The 18,727-nt window shown below is 50.8% G+C and overlaps 1 protein-coding gene across 1 annotated transcript in view; it reads right to left on the bottom strand.

Annotated features, from left to right (window-relative positions):
• Window positions 1-18,727, bottom strand: part of szt2 (SZT2 subunit of KICSTOR complex) — a 151,593-nt gene that overhangs the window by 35,752 nt on the left and 97,114 nt on the right. The window contains exons 60-62 of the mRNA XM_079267210.1: window positions 4,893-5,148; window positions 4,688-4,767; window positions 3,027-3,152 (exon numbers count right to left, since the gene is read on the bottom strand). Coding sequence (XP_079123336.1) covers window positions 3,027-3,152; window positions 4,688-4,767; window positions 4,893-5,148 — 462 coding nt within the window. The remainder of the gene's footprint in view (window positions 1-3,026; window positions 3,153-4,687; window positions 4,768-4,892; window positions 5,149-18,727) is intronic.

The following is an 18,727-nucleotide window of genomic DNA, read 5'->3' as shown; positions in this document are numbered from 1 at the left end:
AGAGAGCGAGCGAGCGAGCGTGAGTGAGCGAGCGAGTGAGAGAGCGAGAGAGAGTGACAGAGAGAGAGAGCGCGAGAGAGTGACAGAGAGAGAGAGAGCGAGAGAGTGAGTGTGTGAGAGAGAGTGAGTGAGTGAGAGTGTGAGTGAGTGAGTGAGTGAGTGTGAGTGAGTGAGAGTGTGAGTGAGTGAGTGAGTGAGTGTGAGAGAGTGAGTGAGTGAGTGAGTGTGAGAGTGTGAGTGAGTGAGAGAGTGTGAGTGAGTGAGAGAGTGAGAGAGTGTGAGAGTGAGTGAGAGTGAAAGAGTGTGATAGTGTGAGTGAGTGAGTGAGAGAGTGTGAGTGAGTGAGAGTGAGAGAGAGTGAGTGAGAGAGAGTGAGAGAGAGTGAGAGTGTGAGTGAGAGAGAGTAAGAGTGAGTGAGTGAGAGAGTGTGAGAGTGAGTGAGAGAGTGTGAGAGTGAGTGAGAGAGTGAGAGTGTGAGTGTGAGAGAGTGAGTGAGTGAGTGAGTGAGTGAGTGTGAGAGAGTGAGTGAGTGAGTGTGTGAGTGTGTGAGAGTGAGTGAGAGAGTGTGAGAGTGTGAGTGAGTGAGAGTGAGTGAGTGAGAGAGTGTGAGAGTGAGTGAGTGAGAGTATGAGAGAGTGAGTGAGTGAGTGAGTGTGAGTGAGTGAGAGAGTGTGAGAGTGTGAGTGTGAGAGTGTGAGAGTGTGAGTGAGTGAGAGTGAGTGAGAGTGAGAGAGTGTGAGAGAGTATGAGTGAGTGAGAGTGAGTGAGAGAGTGTGAGAGAGTGAGTGAGTGAGAGTGAGTGAGAGTGTGAGTGTGAGTGAGAGTGTGAGTGAGAGTGTGAGAGAGTGTGTGAGAGTGAGTGAGAGTGAGTGAGAGTGAGAGAGCGAGCGTGTGTGAGTGAGCGAGCGAGTGAGAGCGCGAGAGAGAGTGACAGAGAGAGAGAGAGCGCGAGAGAGAGTGACAGAGAGAGAGAGTGAGAGAGTGAGTGTGTGAGTGAGAGTGTGAGTGTGTGAGTGTGAGTGAGTGTGTGAGTGAGTGTGTGAGTGAGTGAGAGTGTGAGTGAGTGTGAGTGTGACAGAGAGAGAGAGAGTGAGTGTGTGAGTGAGAGTGTGAGTGAGTGAGTGAGTGTGAGTGAGTGAGAGTGTGAGTGAGTGAGTGTGAGTGAGTGTGAGTGAGTGAGTGAGTGAGAGAGTGTGACAGAGAGAGAGAGAGAGAGTGAGAGTGTGTGTGTGAGTGAGAGAGTGTGTGTGTGAGTGAGAGAGTGAGTGAGTGTGTGAGTGAGAGTGAGTGTGTGTGACAGAGAGAGAGAGAGAGAGAGAGAGAGTGAGAGTGTGTGTGTGAGTGAGAGAGTGAGTGTGTGAGAGTGAGTGAGAGTGTGAGTGAGAGAGTGTGACAGAGAGAGAGAGAGTGTGAGAGTGTGTGTGTGAGTGAGAGAGAGAGTGAGTGTGTGAGTGAGTGTGTGTGACAGAGAGAGAGAGAGAGAGAGAGAGAGAGAGAGAGAGAGAGAGAGAGAGAGAGAGAGAGAGAGAGAGAGAGAGAGAGAGAGAGAGAGAGAGAGAGAGTGTGTGAGTGAGTGAGAGAGTGAGTGTGTGAGTGAGAGTGCGAGTGTGTGAGTGAGTGTGAGTGAGTGTGTGAGTGAGAGTGTGAGTGAGTGTGACAGAGAGAGAGAGAGTGAGAGTGTGTGTGTGAGTGAGAGTGTGAGTGAGTGTGACAGAGAGAGAGAGAGTGAGAGTGTGTGTGTGAGTGAGAGAGTGAGTGTGTGAGTGAGAGTGTGAGTGTGTGAGTGTGAGTGAGTGTGAGTGAGTGTGTGAGTGAGTGAGAGTGTGAGTGAGTGTGAGTGTGACAGAGAGAGAGAGAGTGAGTGTGTGAGTGAGAGTGTGAGTGAGTGTGACAGAGAGAGAGAGAGTGAGAGTGTGTGTGTGAGTGAGAGAGTGAGTGTGTGAGTGAGAGTGTGTGAGTGTGAGTGAGTGTGTGAGTGAGTGTGTGAGTGAGTGAGAGTGTGAGTGAGTGTGACAGAGAGAGAGAGAGTGAGTGTGTGAGTGAGAGTGAGAGTGTGAGAGTGTGAGTGAGTGTGACAGAGAGAGAGAGAGTGAGAGTGTGTGTGTGAGTGAGAGAGTGAGAGTGTGTGTGTGAGGAGAGTGAGAGAGTGTGAGTGAGTGTGAGTGTGAGTGAGAGTGTGAGTGAGAGTGTGAGTGAGAGTGTGAGTGAGAGAGTCAGTGAGTGAGAGAGAGAGTGTGTGTGTGAGTGAGTGTGAGTGAGTGAGTGAGAGTGAGTGAGTGAGAGAGTGTGTGTGTGAGAGAGAGCAAGACCTGCAGCCTTGTAACTAAGTAAGATCTTAAGTATCAAGCACGCCGTTACTGTTAAAGACGACTATAATACTATTTTTTTGTAACTAAGCAACCAATCTACTTGATGTGAAGAGTCTGTGATATTGGGTTTCAGGTGTGCTGGTGTGGACGGAGATGGTTTTAGTTTTGAACCCTGGCTTTAAACTAAAGGGATGAGTGTGGATGCAGGCTCAGCTGACCCCACAGACCAAGCAGGTCGCCTGTTGTCTGGAGTAGCCGGGCTATATGGAGCTTCTGGGTACCGTCCTGGGTCACACATGGACCGTGTTCAAAGTCTTCATGGCTGGTGTCTGGTCCTGGAGGTGGACACATTCAAGCTTCAGAGGGAGGCCTTCTCAGGGCTCGCTCGGGGGACAGAATGAGCAGTAAAACAACCGCCACGTGATTCTAGCCTCAACCAACTACTACAGTTGCAGTTTGCATCAAAGTCCATCCAAAATGTCATCACTTCATCATTTTCCAAATCCACAGGCAGTGGAAACAAAACTGAGCAAGTCCTGAACTTGACCAAGAACTGAAGGACAAGTAGGAGGACCAACCAACCTCTCTGGCACAGGTCCATGTGATGCCCAAGGCCCTGACCTATGGTGGGCTCAAAGTGTTGGTGTGGAGGTGTGCTGGTCCCAAACCACAGTAAGAGCCTGTCGTCTGCAGCCCTTTCTGTTTGAGCAGACATACCTTCACTGGAGGCTGAACCATCTGCTCCTCTTGGATCTGCTTGCGGAAGATGGGGTCAAAGAGGAGCGGGGTGGCACAGTAGTGGACCAGCCTGGACGACTGCTTCAGGGTCTCCAAATCACTGCCCTGTTGAGACAAACGTGTTGGGATAAGGTAGTGACGTCAAGGATTTTAAAAGATGGATCCTAAACGCTGTACACGGGGCGTGATATTCAGATCCAGACATGACTACGATGCAGTCACATCATATCTAATCTTGATTTAGTCCATCCAGTGGCATGAAAATCCACCTAAAACCCGAGTGCCAGTGGTCCCCATCGTGTCCGGGTCAAGCTGTAGATCTCCTCTTGGACGTGCTTGAGTTCGAGTGCTCTGTGGGCGTCTGGTGAAATATCTAATTCATGAATTGAATGCCGCCGTGTAGCCCCTGTTGAGATGTCACCGTGGAAGACGGAGAGCTTTCTTAATGAAGCCCAGACATTCCCCTCTTTGAAGAGAGGCGATACCAAATTATTTCCCCCGAGCAATGAACCGGAACTGTGACTCCGTAAAGCCATCAAGTGGTGAGAGGCTCCACTCCCCCAGGTTCTGTTGGGTCCAATTAGCTTTATTTCATATTACGCATCTTACTCCTGACTTACTGCTCAGATCCTATTTGTTGTGAGATCGCTGACATGATGCTATTTGTATTGTGTCCAATATCTAACACCATGTAGACCTTCTTCTGTGTTAACTAATACACAGAGTCTGGTGTCTTGATCGTGAGCTCCACAGCTGTGTGTCATGACTATAATCACAAGAGCAGCAAGTACAGCAACAGTTGGAGCTGAGCTGTGTTGGTAGTGCAGCCACGTTCTCACGGTTAACTACTGAACCTCTTTGGTTTTCTCGCAATGCGGAAACATTACAAACAAGTTGGTCCGGACTGTCCCTCTGCTGAATACTCCCACAGCTGCTGTGTTGACCTTTCCTGGTGGAAGTGATCGATCGAAGTGAAACAACCTCAAATGAGACTTGTGCCGTTGTTAAACAGACGGATATCAATGTGAGCTGATCTGTAGGTCTGAGCTGCTGATTCGGAAGCATTTACTCTACACATGAGAACACAGAGCAGCTGAACATGTCCTTCAACTATTACAATACTGTAAAGCATCTTCATACACTGTTCAGGGCATTAATATAACAGCAAACAATTATCTGATCAATGTCAAGGCATCGTGGAGTAATGTCTACTTGAGCAGAGTGTGCGCTGTCATCCAGCGTCTCCTTGCTGCTGTTTGCAAAGGCTGCACTGCGTTCATAATGTTACAGCTGATAGTCACACCCACCCTCCGGACCCCCCCCCAGGTAACCACGGTGAGCTGGCAGCACTGGAGCGTGTTTGGACGAAGGGTTCCCGTCATTCAAACTGTCCAACATGGTGGCCTGTTTGGAAACTTCTCTTCTTATATTACATCGAATAGTTGGGAAAACATTTGAGGAGAGATACATATTCCATACAGTTGCTCGGTCAGTTTCTGTGGAGTTACCAGAGGTGGCGAGTCTCGCTGGACGTCCCTGATTTGTATTAAGTAGCCAAGACCTCAACTTTATGCAATGCCGTGTGGAAGCAACTCATTTGACAAGTCACAGTTGAAGCAACCGTGACTTGGGCTACTTACTGAAATGGGCATGTTGGATTGTGCTGACCTCTGCTGCCACGTCACAAACAGGTTCTCTATCTTCATCTGCTTCTCCAGTTCTGTCAGCACAAACACAGAGTCATCACCTTTCTGTCCAGTGGGGGCTGTGATGGGCTCATAGCACAGGAACAGTATTATTATTATTATTAGTAGTAGTAGCAGTTGTAGCAGTTGCATAATTAACCTCTTCGCTCAGCAACTTTGATGTCCAAGAGCTGGCCGCCGTGCCGGGCCACCACGTCCCCCTCCGTCAAGGGCCGGGTGGTGCACACGTCCCTCAGAGCCTCGTCGAAGGGCAGCAGCTCAGAGGGGAAGTGGAGCGGAGCGAGACTTCGGCCAGAGCTCCCCAGCCTGCCCTGCTCCTTACTGGGCAGAGGAGGCACTGCGCTACGCAGCAACGCATCAGGCTCCATGGAGGGGCTCAGGAACGGGTTGGGGTCCTGGAGAGAGAGGAAGACGGGGGCAGAGGTCAACATGTGGATGGTCGACTTTAAAGGCTTCAGCGAAAAGACAGCAAAGACAGAGAGGATTGGTTCTGTTAAATAATAACACTTCCTGTTAGGGTGACAGCATCATCAAACCAATTTTAGAAGCATTCAAGTTCAACTCCATCAATGACCATCTTCTCTCCACTGAAGACTCCAGGGAGGAGCTCAAATGTTTTTATTTCATCTAACTTAGTTACTTATTCCTTGTAGTTGGGTTAGGGTTAGGGTTGAAAGATGAAAATATTTTCAAACAACTTTCCGCATTTGGATTAAAAAGCAGAAATCCTGATTTTTAAAGAGATAAGACTCTTACAAGAGACATGGCACAGAGGAGACAGCTCCACTGGTTGTCCTCGCAGCTACACCAGACTGGAACTAACCTATTCCATCAAAATGATGAATGATGAAAATGATCAAAGACGTAACAAGTGCAGAGCCCTTACTACAGTAAAGTGCTTTCCTCCTGGAGGGGGAAATAAACCACTTCAGACCTTCATCTGTGGACCTTCATCTGTGGACCTTCATCTGTGGACCTTCATCTGTGAACCTTCATCTGTGGACCTTCATCTGTGGACCTTCATCTGTGGACCTTCATCTGTGGACCTTCATCTGTGGACCTTCATCTGTGGGGACCTGAACGCTGCAAACAACCAGCAACTCTTTGGCCCACCTGGAGGAACCTGCTCTCCTCTCACTCTTGATTCAATTACAAAGAGTAAAGTGGCAGCCAGCTCCTACAGCTCTGCCCCACGCTTCTTTGTGCATCATCAACAGTAGGTAAGGAGGAGACTCAGTACGGTAGACTGTGCCATGACAGATTCATGTCTGCATGATCAGCTGGGATGCTAAAGATTGGGGCTTCTTTCAAATCGGAAGATTCATTCCATCCTTTCACCATCCAACGTATATAGAGAGTACTTTCCCTGCACTATCATCAGTGGCTACATACAGTCCACAGCATTGTTCGTGTGCCCTGGTTGCTGTTGAAAAAGGAACTTTTGGGCGAGTTTGCTCAGCGGAGCAGCTCAGGGCCCAGATGCCCGTGTGGCTGAGCCTCACGGGCTGGAGGCTCCAAGTGTGCGCTGGTGCTCCCTCTGCTTCTCATCAGGACCATGACAGATGAAGCTCTGTTCAGGCACATTTTCTGCTGCTCTGACTCTGCCTTCTGTCCGCACTCATTAGTGACGCAGTGATGGAGAGCGGGGCCGTTGGAGGGAAAGGGAAACTTCGGTTCTCTCCATTCTTTCAGCTTGTTTTGTAATTGGCCATGGGGCTCAAAGGGCATTTGGTGTCTTCTGTGAACCGCTGCTCTAATAAATCCCTGCTGCAGCCCGCTCCACACAACAACACGGAGCGAGACACTTCTCTGTATTCTGTAACCTTTCTTCATTCAAACTCAACTGCGTTGCCTGACTGACGCGGGCCGTATTAACCCATCCAACCCACTCCCTTCCTCCCACTCGGCCCATCCTTTCACTCCCATGCTGGGACACCAGCTGGCCAACGGGTCTCTGAGTGGAGATTTGATTCAACAACAATGTATTTACTTTGCTGCACACTGGTCATGTGAACAGGCTGAGCTCCTACACATACCACCTGATCATTGTGTACATCACCAATCAAACTACTGACAGGATCCACTTTGCCTGGTTGGTCATTGCGCCGAGTTTAACCCTCACACCTTCCACCCATTCAGCAGGACACGAGGTGCTGCACTGGAAGCAGACTTCTTGCAGCTGTCTTGCAATACTTTGGGGCTCAAGCCTTGCTTTCCTAAAGAGGTTCTCATTATTAATCTAGTTATTACATTTAATGGGACAAAGTGCAGTTTTTCCATCACAGCTCAAAAAGTCACACTAGAACAACCGCCTCCTTCATCAGTCTGGTCCGGTTTACATCGACACGTCTGTCCAAGATCTCATCATTTACACGATTAGATATTCCTGTGAAATTGTCATAATAAGCATATGAACTTGCGTTTTGGGCAAACAATGTGTTTTGTGAGGTCACAGTGACCTTTGACCAACAGATTTGAAGACCGTCCCTCCAGGCGTTCATCAGAACGGACCAGATGGACGGACGGACAGAGCTGGAGACAGAATGCCTCCACTGCTGTCGCCGGCACCGAGGCAAACGGAACATGTGCAGAAAGGAATTTAGGCAAAACAGAACAATTTCAGCAGTGAAAATGAGAGTAAAGATATGATATCTCTCATCAGGTGTTCTCTGTGTTCCATCCTGATAGGGCAGCAGTGCGTCTGCATGGTTCTAATGGGTTTCAATGGAAGCCTTTTACTTCCTGCAGCCCGGTGGCCTTGCACCTGATGCCATGATGTTAACAGTAAAAGAAACATTGTGATTTGACCTCAACAGCAGTTGTTGAGGGAGGGAAGACTGTCATGTGCTTTCTCTACACATATCTGCCCGGCCGGCTTCTCTCAGTTATCTCAGGCTTACTGTCTGGAGACAGTTGAGGGACACGGCCCTTCTTGCATAGCCTCCAGTGCTCCCGTGGTGTTCTACACTGTGGCAGCTCTCCAGCTTCTGACCAGAGTCTCTCTGCACCACCGTCACCAGTAGGAGCAGCGAGGCTGTATATGACAGCTGACTCCTGATGTGAACACGGAGAGGAGAGCAGGTGGGGGAGTGTGAAGGAAGGCGGGTTGTTAAATATGCTGAGCAAACAAGTTTTGCACTGGAAGTACACTTAAAAAAACTACAGGCCGTTGTCAAGAAGAGTTGACCTCTCAGCGCTGCCTCGGTAACATGTCGACACATTCAAGGGAGAGAGAGTCAGGCTATGAGCACAAAGCATATATTCAAAGTTGAAGTATAATCAAACAGATAACATGAATGAATAATATAACGAAATGTTCTAATCAATTGTGTAACAAATGTTTAACTGCATAGAAGTGATTTAAACAAATGTAATGAATGTTTCTGTGTGTTCTGTGTGAGATTGGAGCTGAAATGAAATGTATTGGGCAAGAATGACATTGCTGTAATCAAGACCAGATGTTGGGTGTAGTCAAAAGAAAGTTCTGGAAACTGATGCAATAGTTGAGTCATACCGGCAATGGTCGGCTTAACGCCCTTTCCAGAGGGAGGGGGGATGAGTAATGGACCAAACAGGTGGGGGCTGATCACAGCCCATATGAGGAATATAAGGACATGCTTGCAAAGAGCAAAGCTGGGATTTCATCGCGGATGCCGTACCAAGCGCATCGGAAGAAGATACTAAAGCCTGCAGCTGATGTATTGAGGACTTCGTCTCTGTTCACGGAAAAGAGACCTCTGTTCGTGGACATTGAGATTGAAAGACGAAGGTTCTAACTCTCCCCACCGCTCGCCTCTTAACATCTGGACAACTGAGAAAGCCGCAGCTGCCTGAGAAAGACTTTGTACTGAGTTTTGAGAACAGCTGAACGGGCTCCGTTGCGGAGCGGGAGGATCGAGGGTCAGGCCTGACCTTCGCTCCTAACAACTCCAAAAGAACCTTTTTCATCGCACCATTGGACATCCAGCTCCAACCGAGCCGTCTCGGCGACTAAAACTAATGAGTATAATCGAAGAAGATAATTAAATTAATCATGTGTAGTGACATTTTATGTGAGCTGTAGCTGTAACCCCTGCAAACTAACTAAATATAACCTGCAATAAATATCTAATCTGCATTTAAAGTGAAATCCTCAAGTGCATTAATTTGCCGAAGTAGTAATGAGTTCCTCGTGACAGTAAAAAGTTAAAGCTATTGTATGTCTAACAACTGAGTTCTGAAAGGTTATCCTAGAGACCGAATCCACTTAACAACCCCTTACGGTTTTAGCAAGAATTAATCCTAGCCGTTAAAACCTAACCTGGCATTTACCAAGAGCGCGGATCCATAAGAGGGAAGCTGCCATAACCGACGCGACTGGTGTGAGCGCCCGGGGCCAGGACTGGTCTCTCGGCCGAGCGCGCTCTGACCGGAGGAAGCAGGGTAGACGTCGGGAGTAACGGCAGTTAGCGGAGCCAGGCGAGTTCCCTCGCCAGAACACCAGCTCGAGAATCTTTTAATAGAGAGCTGAGTCAGTAATTAGCCCCGTATCGGGCCAGAAGTACCCAGGATCTAACACGTGGCGCCCAACGTGGGGCCGATGAAGATCAGATCAGCACCAACGGGACAGAGGTCTCCGTGGTCTCCGAGTCAGAGGAGTCCACGGAGTCCGAAGGAGAGAAAGGGCTGGACAGCGCCGAGGGCGGGGAAACCTCGGAGGAAGACGATGTGAAGGGAGACTCAACGCTGGACAGGAGCGCTGGGTTCCAACCGCTCCCGCTTTTCATGCAATCCGGGACTCCCGCTGCCGCGGCAGTAAAAAAGGTCCTGAAGGACTACAACGGCCCAGAGCCGAGGCGGCCCCAGAAAGCTAGGGGTAAGACCAAACATGTTCACTCCCCGAACCCAGAAGACCATCTTCAAAAGTTGAAAAAGATGCCCGAGGGGACCAAAAAATATGCGAACCAGACAGGGTTAACTGCATATAACCACTTCGGAGAGCCTTGGGACATAGACAGCCATGGACTGGTTGTCTTAACCAACTCACATCTAAAGCCTCATATCTCCCGGTTCAGAAAAAATCTGGTAAGAGAGGCAGGCAGCCTCTACAAAGAAGAACTTGAGGGGCGCCTCCCGGGATGCAGACAAAGACAGGAGGAGGTGGTGGTTACGAGCGGCGGAGAATCAAGACATTATGCGGTGCTACACGTACCGATCGAAGGATATGAGGATGGCGAAGATCAAAACGCCTATCGGGACAGCATAGAGGAGGCATTAGAAAAAGGTGTCACCCGAGCAAGTGAATTGTCCTTCAAAAGAGTCGTTATATGTAACGACGGCGCCAGGTCCGGCAACCTACCATGGGAGGTAGCAGAAGAAGCGGCAATGAGGATTCTGCACCTCCTGATGAACGCTCCTCACGGGTGGAACAAAATCCGCGAGTTGGTGATAGTCACCTCGGTGGCCCAATACCAAGAGAGAAAAGAGAGAATACTGAGACCCCTCTTCAAAACGGAGGGGCCAAACAACTGGAGGGCAGGACCGCCGGAATACGAGGACGAAAACGCCCCAGTTGCGAAAGCAGTTCTGCCACGGCTCCCGCAATCAGCAAGATTGAAGAAAGAAACCAGGACGGAGCAGAGGAGCTACGAGGAATCAACACCCGGTCCTTCAGCACGAGAGGAGCGACGTCCACAGGTCAGCTCAAGCCAGGAAAAACCACAAAAGGAAAGAAGAACTCCAATCCCCTCTCCCCGGACAGTAGCGGTGCAGACGGAAGAGGAAACCCCCGTGCCAACCAAACCTCCACGAGGGATCCCCAGCCCAGCAGAGTCCGTCGGCCTGCAGACAATGCGCTATTCAGGAGGAGGAGAAGCGCCCATGATAAGGTTCGAAAGTCCCGGCGGAATCAGGGAGAGTCCGAGGACTCCACAGAGAACGCCAGAACCAGTTCAGCCGGCCTCGCCGTCAGCAGAGCCAGAACGAGAGGCGCAGGAAGAAGCCGCAGATGTAAGTTCAGATGACGAAGAAACAGCGCCAAGCCTGACCTCCATCGAATACGACGCTCCAGGAGGAATGACCGACCTGAGAATAGGAAGCAGAAAAGGCAAGAAGAACGCGCTGCCCCTAGTTTCAGTGTGCACGGCTTCGCTGAAATTCCCCCGAGACGATCGTTACGGGCCCATGACCACCAAAGACGGAAGAAAAGCCTATGCTCCAGAGGTCGGTCAAACAAGTTATGATGTTCCAGAAATATGGCTGCACGACCTCGAAGAAATGAAAGGAACAATAGTCTACGCGACAAAAAGAGAATGGGCGAATTTTCTAATGACCCCGACCTACGGCTCCCTAGCAACAGCCACGGAGCTGACGGGTAACTTTCGCACAGGCTTTGTGACAATCGTGTACGACGTCATGTTGCGACGCCTGAAGAAAGCAGCCTACAAGCTGGCAGCGGAGGAAAACAAAGCGCGGAGGCAAGACATCTCGGACACCGAGGACGAACAGCCACCTCAAGGGCAGGGCCTTGCACGAAGCAGCTGCCCCACCACCGCTGAAGAAAATGACTGCATAACAAAGATGCGGGCTTCCACCCAGAGCTTTGGTGAGTTCAAAAAGATCAAGGCGATGGTGACAAACCGAGACCCAAAAGAATCGGTGCAAGAATACCTGACGCAGAAATGGCTTATGGTAAAAGCTAGCTCTACAAACGATGAGGCGAAAAGATTGTGGCTGGCTCATGTGACGGACCAACCGATGGGTCCCGAAGAAACCGCGGAACAGCACTACCGAAGATTAGTGCTGGAAGACTGCGAAGACGAGGAGTCACACATCGACAAGGCAAGAAAAAGCTTAGACAAAGGGCAAACTCTCACCCAAGCATGGTACGCCTTGCGACAGGCGATTCCGCCGGAAAGAAGTGTGCAAGTCCTTAGGAAGCTGACAAAGGGCCTAATGAATGACATCGATTTTGTGACCCTAAACATCAGCAAAAGTACCACCGAACAAATCCAAGAAACAGTAAGAAAGTGGGATTTGAAGAAAAAACACTTGGAAGAGAAAAGAGAAAAAGGAAACCAGCCGAAGCCGCCGGCTCCCAGGCCCTCGTATGACAACGCGAGGCCCGCCGAGGGACCCGGTCCCTCACAGACACAGAGAAGGCAGTCGGGAGGATTCCAGAGGAGTCCACAAAACTACGAGCGTGAGCCAGGATTCCGGAGGGGTTCTCAAGGCTACCAAGGCTACCCGCGAGAGCAAGGACCTCAGAGGGGTCCACAAGGCAACCAGAGGGAGCAGGGAGCTCCAAGGCAAGAAGGCTTCCAGAGGCAGGGCGTTTACCACAGGACCCAGCCGGATCAACAACAGGAGGGGCCACGGCCCCCGCCAGCCAACAAGAGCGGTTTTCTCTCTTCCGAGGATTACAACAAGCTGACGACAGAACAGAAACAGGCCCTTCGTGCCTCCCGCTTGGAAGCTGGGAGCGAAGGGCAGAGAAAGTAATGGCTAAGCGGGCGCGGGTCACAGTGGATCATGCCTATTGGGTGGGGGACGACATATACACCGACGTGGATGGAATCCCCTATCAGGTAGATACTGGTGCAGAAGTGTCGATGACCCGCAAATGCCTTGAAACAAAAGGACACCTGACTGTTCAACTAGCCGACGGAACCATCAAAAAGATTCCGTTTGGCGTCTGGAAAGGAGTTGTATGGGCTCTAGGACCCTACAATTTACTGACAATAACAGACCTAAAAGAGCTGCATAGCAGCCCAGGAAATCGAACCCCAATACAACAGCGACTCAGAGTCCTCGGGGCAAAACTAATCCAGATGGGATCGTTATCGCCGGAGTGGTACAAACCAGTGAACATTCCAGAAGTGACCAAGCAACAAATCGAAGACAGCGACCTTTCCCCGGAGGGAAAAGAAACGCTAGAAGACATACTTTCCAAAGCCGGAGTGGCTAGGTTCAAAAATGACTGTGGAGACATGGGTGCGAAGTACACCCACACCATAGAAGGGGGTGTACACCCGCCTGTTCGCCAATACCCCCTGAATCCAGGGGCCGTTGCAGAAATGGACCTGATAGTCACGGAGCTCAGCGAACTAGGAGTGGTGCGCGAGGAGCCAAATCCCATCACAAACAGCCCAATACAGGCAGTCAAAAAGCCTGAGTCATCGGGAGGTGGCTGGAGACCTGTTATCAACTTCAAGGCCCTCAACCGCAGGACTGTCGCCAACCGCGCCAGCCTGATCAACCCACAAGGGACGCTGAAGACACTAAGACTAAAAAGGTACAAATCCTGTATAGATCTGGCAAACGGATTTTTCTCGTTGAGGCTAGCCAAAGCCTCCCAGGGCAAGACAGCGTTCACCCACAAAGGTAAAGCGTACGTCTGGGAACGGCTACCGCAAGGCTACAAAAACTCTCCGAATGTTTTCCAGTCGGCCGTAATGGACATACTCGACGGCCTAGAGACAACAATCTACATCGATGATGTATTCATTGCAGATGACACCGAAGAAGAACATCTGCAAAAATTGAGAAAAGTCGTAGAACGACTAACAGCAGCAGGCTTGAAATTGAATCTGAAAAAATGCCAATTTGGACGATTCCAGGTGAACTACCTGGGATTCCAGGTCTCCAACGACCTGGGACTCTCAGACGGATTCCGGGATAAAGTGGAGCAGATCGACCCGCCAACCTCGCTGAACGAACTACAGAGAGTGCTGGGACTCTGCAACTATGTTAGGGACCATGTCCCTAGCTACCAGAAGCATGCAAAGCCACTGTATGTAAAACTACGCAAAGAAAAACCAGAAGACGTCCACAAGAAGTGGGAATGGACCGCAACGGATCAAAACAGTTTGGAAAACCTGCGGACAGCCATTAAAGACGCCTTGCGGCTGGAGCCACGAAGCCTTACAACAAAGCTGGTGGCAGAGGTCAGTTGCAACGACGACGACGCAGTGGTAAAAGTGTGCAACGAGGGCGGGGGAATAGTCACATTGTGGAGCTACACCCTGTCCTCCGTGGAAAAGAAATATCCAGCAGAAGAGAAGGAGTTGGCAGTTCTGGCAAGGTATTGGAGCACCCTGAAAGACCTTGCTCAGGGGCAGGGCATCAGGGTCCTCACGCAAAGCCAGGTCCATCGCTTCCTAAGAAAAGCCACGGTAGAGAGCACGAAGGCGACGAACGCGAGATGGGGACGTTGGGAAGACATCCTGCTGGACCCAGACCTCGAAATCGGCCCTGCACAACCAGTGAGTAAGAAGAAGACGACTCAGGACGCGAAGCCAGCCGCTCCGATAGAGTGGACTCTATACACCGACGGCTCGCGAAAAGGACAAGACGACAAGGCCTACTGGGGCTTCATTCTCAAGCACAATGAGAAGGAGCGCTTCAGACAACGAGGCCAAATCCCCGGCAGTGCTCAGACCGGGGAGGTGACAGCGATACTGGAAGGTTTGCTCGAGTTGGAGCGAAGAAAGGTGAAAAGAGCTAGAGTCATAACTGATAGTTATTACTGTGCTCAGGCCCTTAATGAAGACCTGTCCATATGGGAAGAAAATGGTTTTGAGAGTGCTAAAAACAAGAAAGTAGCTCACGAAAACCTATGGAGAAAAATAGCCGAATTGCGGCTAACAATGGAGCTCGAAGTGGTGCACCAGAGGGCCCACACGCGAGCAGGAACTCATTGGCAAGGAAACGAAGAAGTGGATCGTTTCGTCCAGATGAGACAAATTGTCTTTGTTGGGATCGAGAAGTGGGAAGATTTGCCCAAAGGACGGGTAGTCCCAGAAGAGAACGTGAAGGAGGTGGTGCAAGCAGTGCATGGAGCACTTGGACATGCAGGCACCGTTCCAACGCGAAGGGAACTGGAAAAGCAGCGACTCTGGATTCCTGAAAAAGAGGTCCGCAGAATCCTTCAAGACTGTGAGTTGTGTGGTCGATACAACGCAGGAAGGAGAGGACAAAGAATGGGAGGACTCACCATTAAAAGTACCGTACCCTGGGGTTCTATCTGCATGGATGTGGCAGGACCCTTAGGTTTACCGGGTAAATGTGGAGAAAAGTACCTGTTGGTGCTTGTGGACTCCATGTCAGGGTATGTAACCACAAAAGCAGTAAGAAAAGCTAATGGCAACAGTGTTGTTAGCATGCTGGACCAAGTCTGTGGCTATTTAGGGTTACCTAAAGAGCTCAGGACTGACAACGGAACGCATTTTCGCAACGCTAAAGTGGACCAGTGGTGCCAACAGCATGGGGTAATGAGGATCTACTCTCCCCCATACACCCCCCAGGCTAACGGGGTGGTGGAAAGGACCATTGGCTTGGTAAAAAGTTGGATTGGGAAAAATGCCAACTCGAGAGAATGGAGCACTAAGACCCTGGAAATCGCCAAAACCCTGAACGACCGCTACCGAAGTGACAGGCCCTCCCCAGCGGAGGAGCTGATGCGCCGCCCCTTCACATCACAGGAAGTGGGGCGGGGCTCCGAAGATAAAGAGCCCAAGCTTGAGCAAAAAGTGCCACTTCGAGTAGGACAGCGCGTCTGGATCAAGGCTCAGGTCGGTGCTTCTAACTCTGCAGTCAAAGCCAAGTACGATAAATCAGACATAATTGTCAAGATATTGGACAGTAATACTGTTCAACTCAAGAAGAAAGGAATCCAAGGAGTAGGGCAGCTGAAGCCAGTTCCGTACTAGGAGAAAACCAGGAACTCAAAAATGGCCACCCACATACAAGCTTTACCACCCTTTGTCAGAGTGGCCAATGTCAAAGGGGTGGTTAACATGAGAAGGAGTACTACGGGGCTCTGGGCAGGAAGAGCCATGAAGAAGTTGGAGTATGCAAAGAAAGGCTTTCTCTCAGAAGAGAATGAAGTCTTAACATGGAAAGAAATCAAGAATGATTGTGTGGTCTGCCTGCTGCCGACCACCCTTAACCTCACATGGCAGGGACCCGGAAACAAGAAACCACACCGTGTCTCTGGACGACGAAAGGAATTTGACCGTATGACCCACAAACCAGTGAAGGTTTTGGATGCATATGTGTGCGGTTTTTGTCGTATAGCGCTTTTACCAAGGATGCACTTCGTCATCCAGTGGGATCTGCGGGGGACAAAGCTGAACCTTAAGGACTGTGTCTGCCAATGGGATGGACACAGGCTGCTCCTCTGTGCGTCTTGCTCCGTACTCCAGCTGAATGGACTGCTGGTGCAAGCTGGAGCAGCCGACGGATGGCAGGTGAGAAAGTTTCTTCAGCCGATACAAACCCTGGCACCCGCCTCGTGGGAAGGTGAGGGTGCTGCCGCTCCTGTTGATCTATCACAAGCAGCGACTGGGGGACCTTCGGCACCATCTATGGGCCTACTCGACGGCGACCCACAAGAAGCAAGTGGAAACCGTAGTGAAGTCCCCATGAGATCCTGGTGGGAGTCAGTGCAAAGGAACTGGCCATACAGCCCAGGCCAGGCCGAAGTTATCAACCCGCCCCTGTCTTCCGTACAGATCCCAGCGGCCTTCAGGGTCTTTCGCAGCCCTGATGACCCAGGGTACACAGCCACCGCAGCAAACCTACCCGATTGCCGCTTGGAGATGGCAACACGAGAGGGGTGGCTGGGGCCCTGGGAATTAACAACCTGGCGCGAGTTAATTGAGGAGGTGTTTTGTGATCCTGATGTGCCAATACGTGAGCTTGCCCCGGTACCAACAGAAGCTGGTGCTCGCGGCACGAATCTCCAGTATTCCACCACAGATCTGGACGCCTTCCACCACACCGGTGCCAGGACCAAGGAAAAGAGTAAGATTTTCACGGTCACCCCAGAGGGATGGCGCAGAAACGGTGCTATGCAAATACCGGGCTCCTGGGCGTCCAGAGCGCCAACGCCTACATGGGAGACCCGCACAATGCGCGTCATGGTGACGCTGAAAACCGTGATGGTTCCATTCGACGGTGTGTACTCCGTCGGGGTGGAGCTGACCAGAGCGGATGAGGCGGAGCCTCCTCCAAACCCACGCGCAGACGCAAAAGGTTTGACCGCTTGGGCACGGAAGTCATTTCGCAAACTGCAGCGGGGTGGAAAGCCTCGCAGTAGCAGCACTTAGAAAAGTATTGCTGCTGGAAAAAACGGAACTAGATTGTCAACATGTCGCTGCCAAACCCACCAAACAAAGATTGCAGGGACCTATCAATAGTCTCTCAGTCCCTCCTCGCACAAAGAAGGCCATATCTGCAATTGCCGAACGAAAATGTCTTTTTGGACAGACCCCAACGCGATTTTGCCTACCGAAAAGGCCTCTGTGGATCCGGCGCCTATTTCTGCAGCAATGGCGAATATAGGCGCTCGATTGACCTGTCAATACCCGGGAAGGCGGAATTGCTGACTGCTTTTCGCACAGGATGGCAACTCCAATATGACCGAGTCAATCGGACCCATCCGTGGCTGCTGCAGCCAGTCCTCCCTTGTCCTGACCAATCCCCCTGGATCCTGAATACCGTTTTCATCTCTGTTATGGGTCTGCGGTTGAAGTTGCGCTGGGGTCCTAACTATGCTGATTATTTGCAAAACGACTATGTTGATCTTTCGCTGGGTGAAAATGTGATCTGGACCACCAGCCCGGTCATGCGGCGTCTCATAGCGCTCCACGTGAAAAACAGCGTGCGCTGTGTAATTGAGAACCAAGACATAGAGTTGCGTATGGTTCATTACCGCCTGCCAGGCCTTGGCCCACCGAACCCGGACCCATGCCTGACCATGAGGGAATTGCCTCCTTCCAGATTACGGACTACGGGGTTTGGCCGGCTTAACCTTCACGAACCCTTGGCAGCATGGGCTAAAGTAACGGAGCTCCAGACGGACGAGGGTCAGCCGTTATACGCATCTCTTGCCAAAGTCCGGATCCTTATCGACCCAGTGGACAGACAGATCTACGCATGGCTGCGGCAAAATAATGCTGTGAACGAGGGTTGCTTTGCACCCCCCCCCTGCTCCCCCTCCTTAATCGTCACCTACTACCAGTGGGTGTGGCGGGGGCTGGACTTAGCCATTGGCAGATACCCATCGGTGCTATATCACCAGCTCCTGAAGGGCAGGATTAGTCAGTGCGATCCTGACTCTCCCCCGCGCCTCAGCTCCGGATGCCTAGCTCCTCTTCCAGAGGTGCTACCGACCAGAGCACTGCAGAATCCGAAACCATGGATCTCCCACTACTTCATGGGAGAGTTCATGAATTTAGGCGATCCTCAACCTTTACCCCCGTCTCATTAAGACGCCCCGGCAAGCGACTGGACCAATCAAGTGAACGACCTCGGAATGGAAAACGACTATGGCTTTGCTTAATGGCTAAAGTAGTAGCAGTATTAACAGGACTATGCCTTGTCCTGGCTATACTGTACTACTATGGTAGTATCCCATGGGCCCTCACTCATGTGAGGGTGTCCTACACTACCACAAAGAAGTTCGACCAGACATGCTGGACGGTCGACTCTGGAACGATCATTCTCTCTCAACTCGCTGGACAGAAGCGCGCCTCGCCCTGGTTGGACCTTGAGGTTGGCTCTAATGCAACCCGTCAAGTCCAAGAAGGGGGTGGGACGGCTCCGAACCTGACAGCTACTATCATCGCGTGGATGACTATCTGGGATCAGAAAATCAACGATTCGAAAATCAACGACACGGGTGAAGAAACAGACTGGGCAGGCGAATTCCAGAAGATAATAGAGAATTCGACATGGAGGATAGATGAAGTATCTACGCTAGGAGCGGAGATGAAGATTACGGTAATGATGAAGAAAGCACAAGAAGAAAAACGGGCACAGTGTAATTGGATCTACCCCGAAAACGGTGTCCCAGGCTGGTACTGTTCATGGGCATGTGTCTCATGGTCAGAGCAAGGGAACGAGGGATACTGGAAACCCGAGGTAACCTATGCAGCGAGCCACCGCAATGATACGTGTTTGATGATTTTACCGGCAGACGGAATGTTCTGG

The sequence above is a fragment of the Melanostigma gelatinosum genome, assembly GCF_949748355.1.
Source record: "Melanostigma gelatinosum genome assembly, chromosome: 4".
Taxonomy (NCBI): Eukaryota; Metazoa; Chordata; class Actinopteri; order Perciformes; family Zoarcidae; genus Melanostigma; species Melanostigma gelatinosum.
The sequence above is the reverse complement of the archived record's forward strand: the minus strand, read 5'-3'. Positions and strand labels throughout refer to the sequence as shown.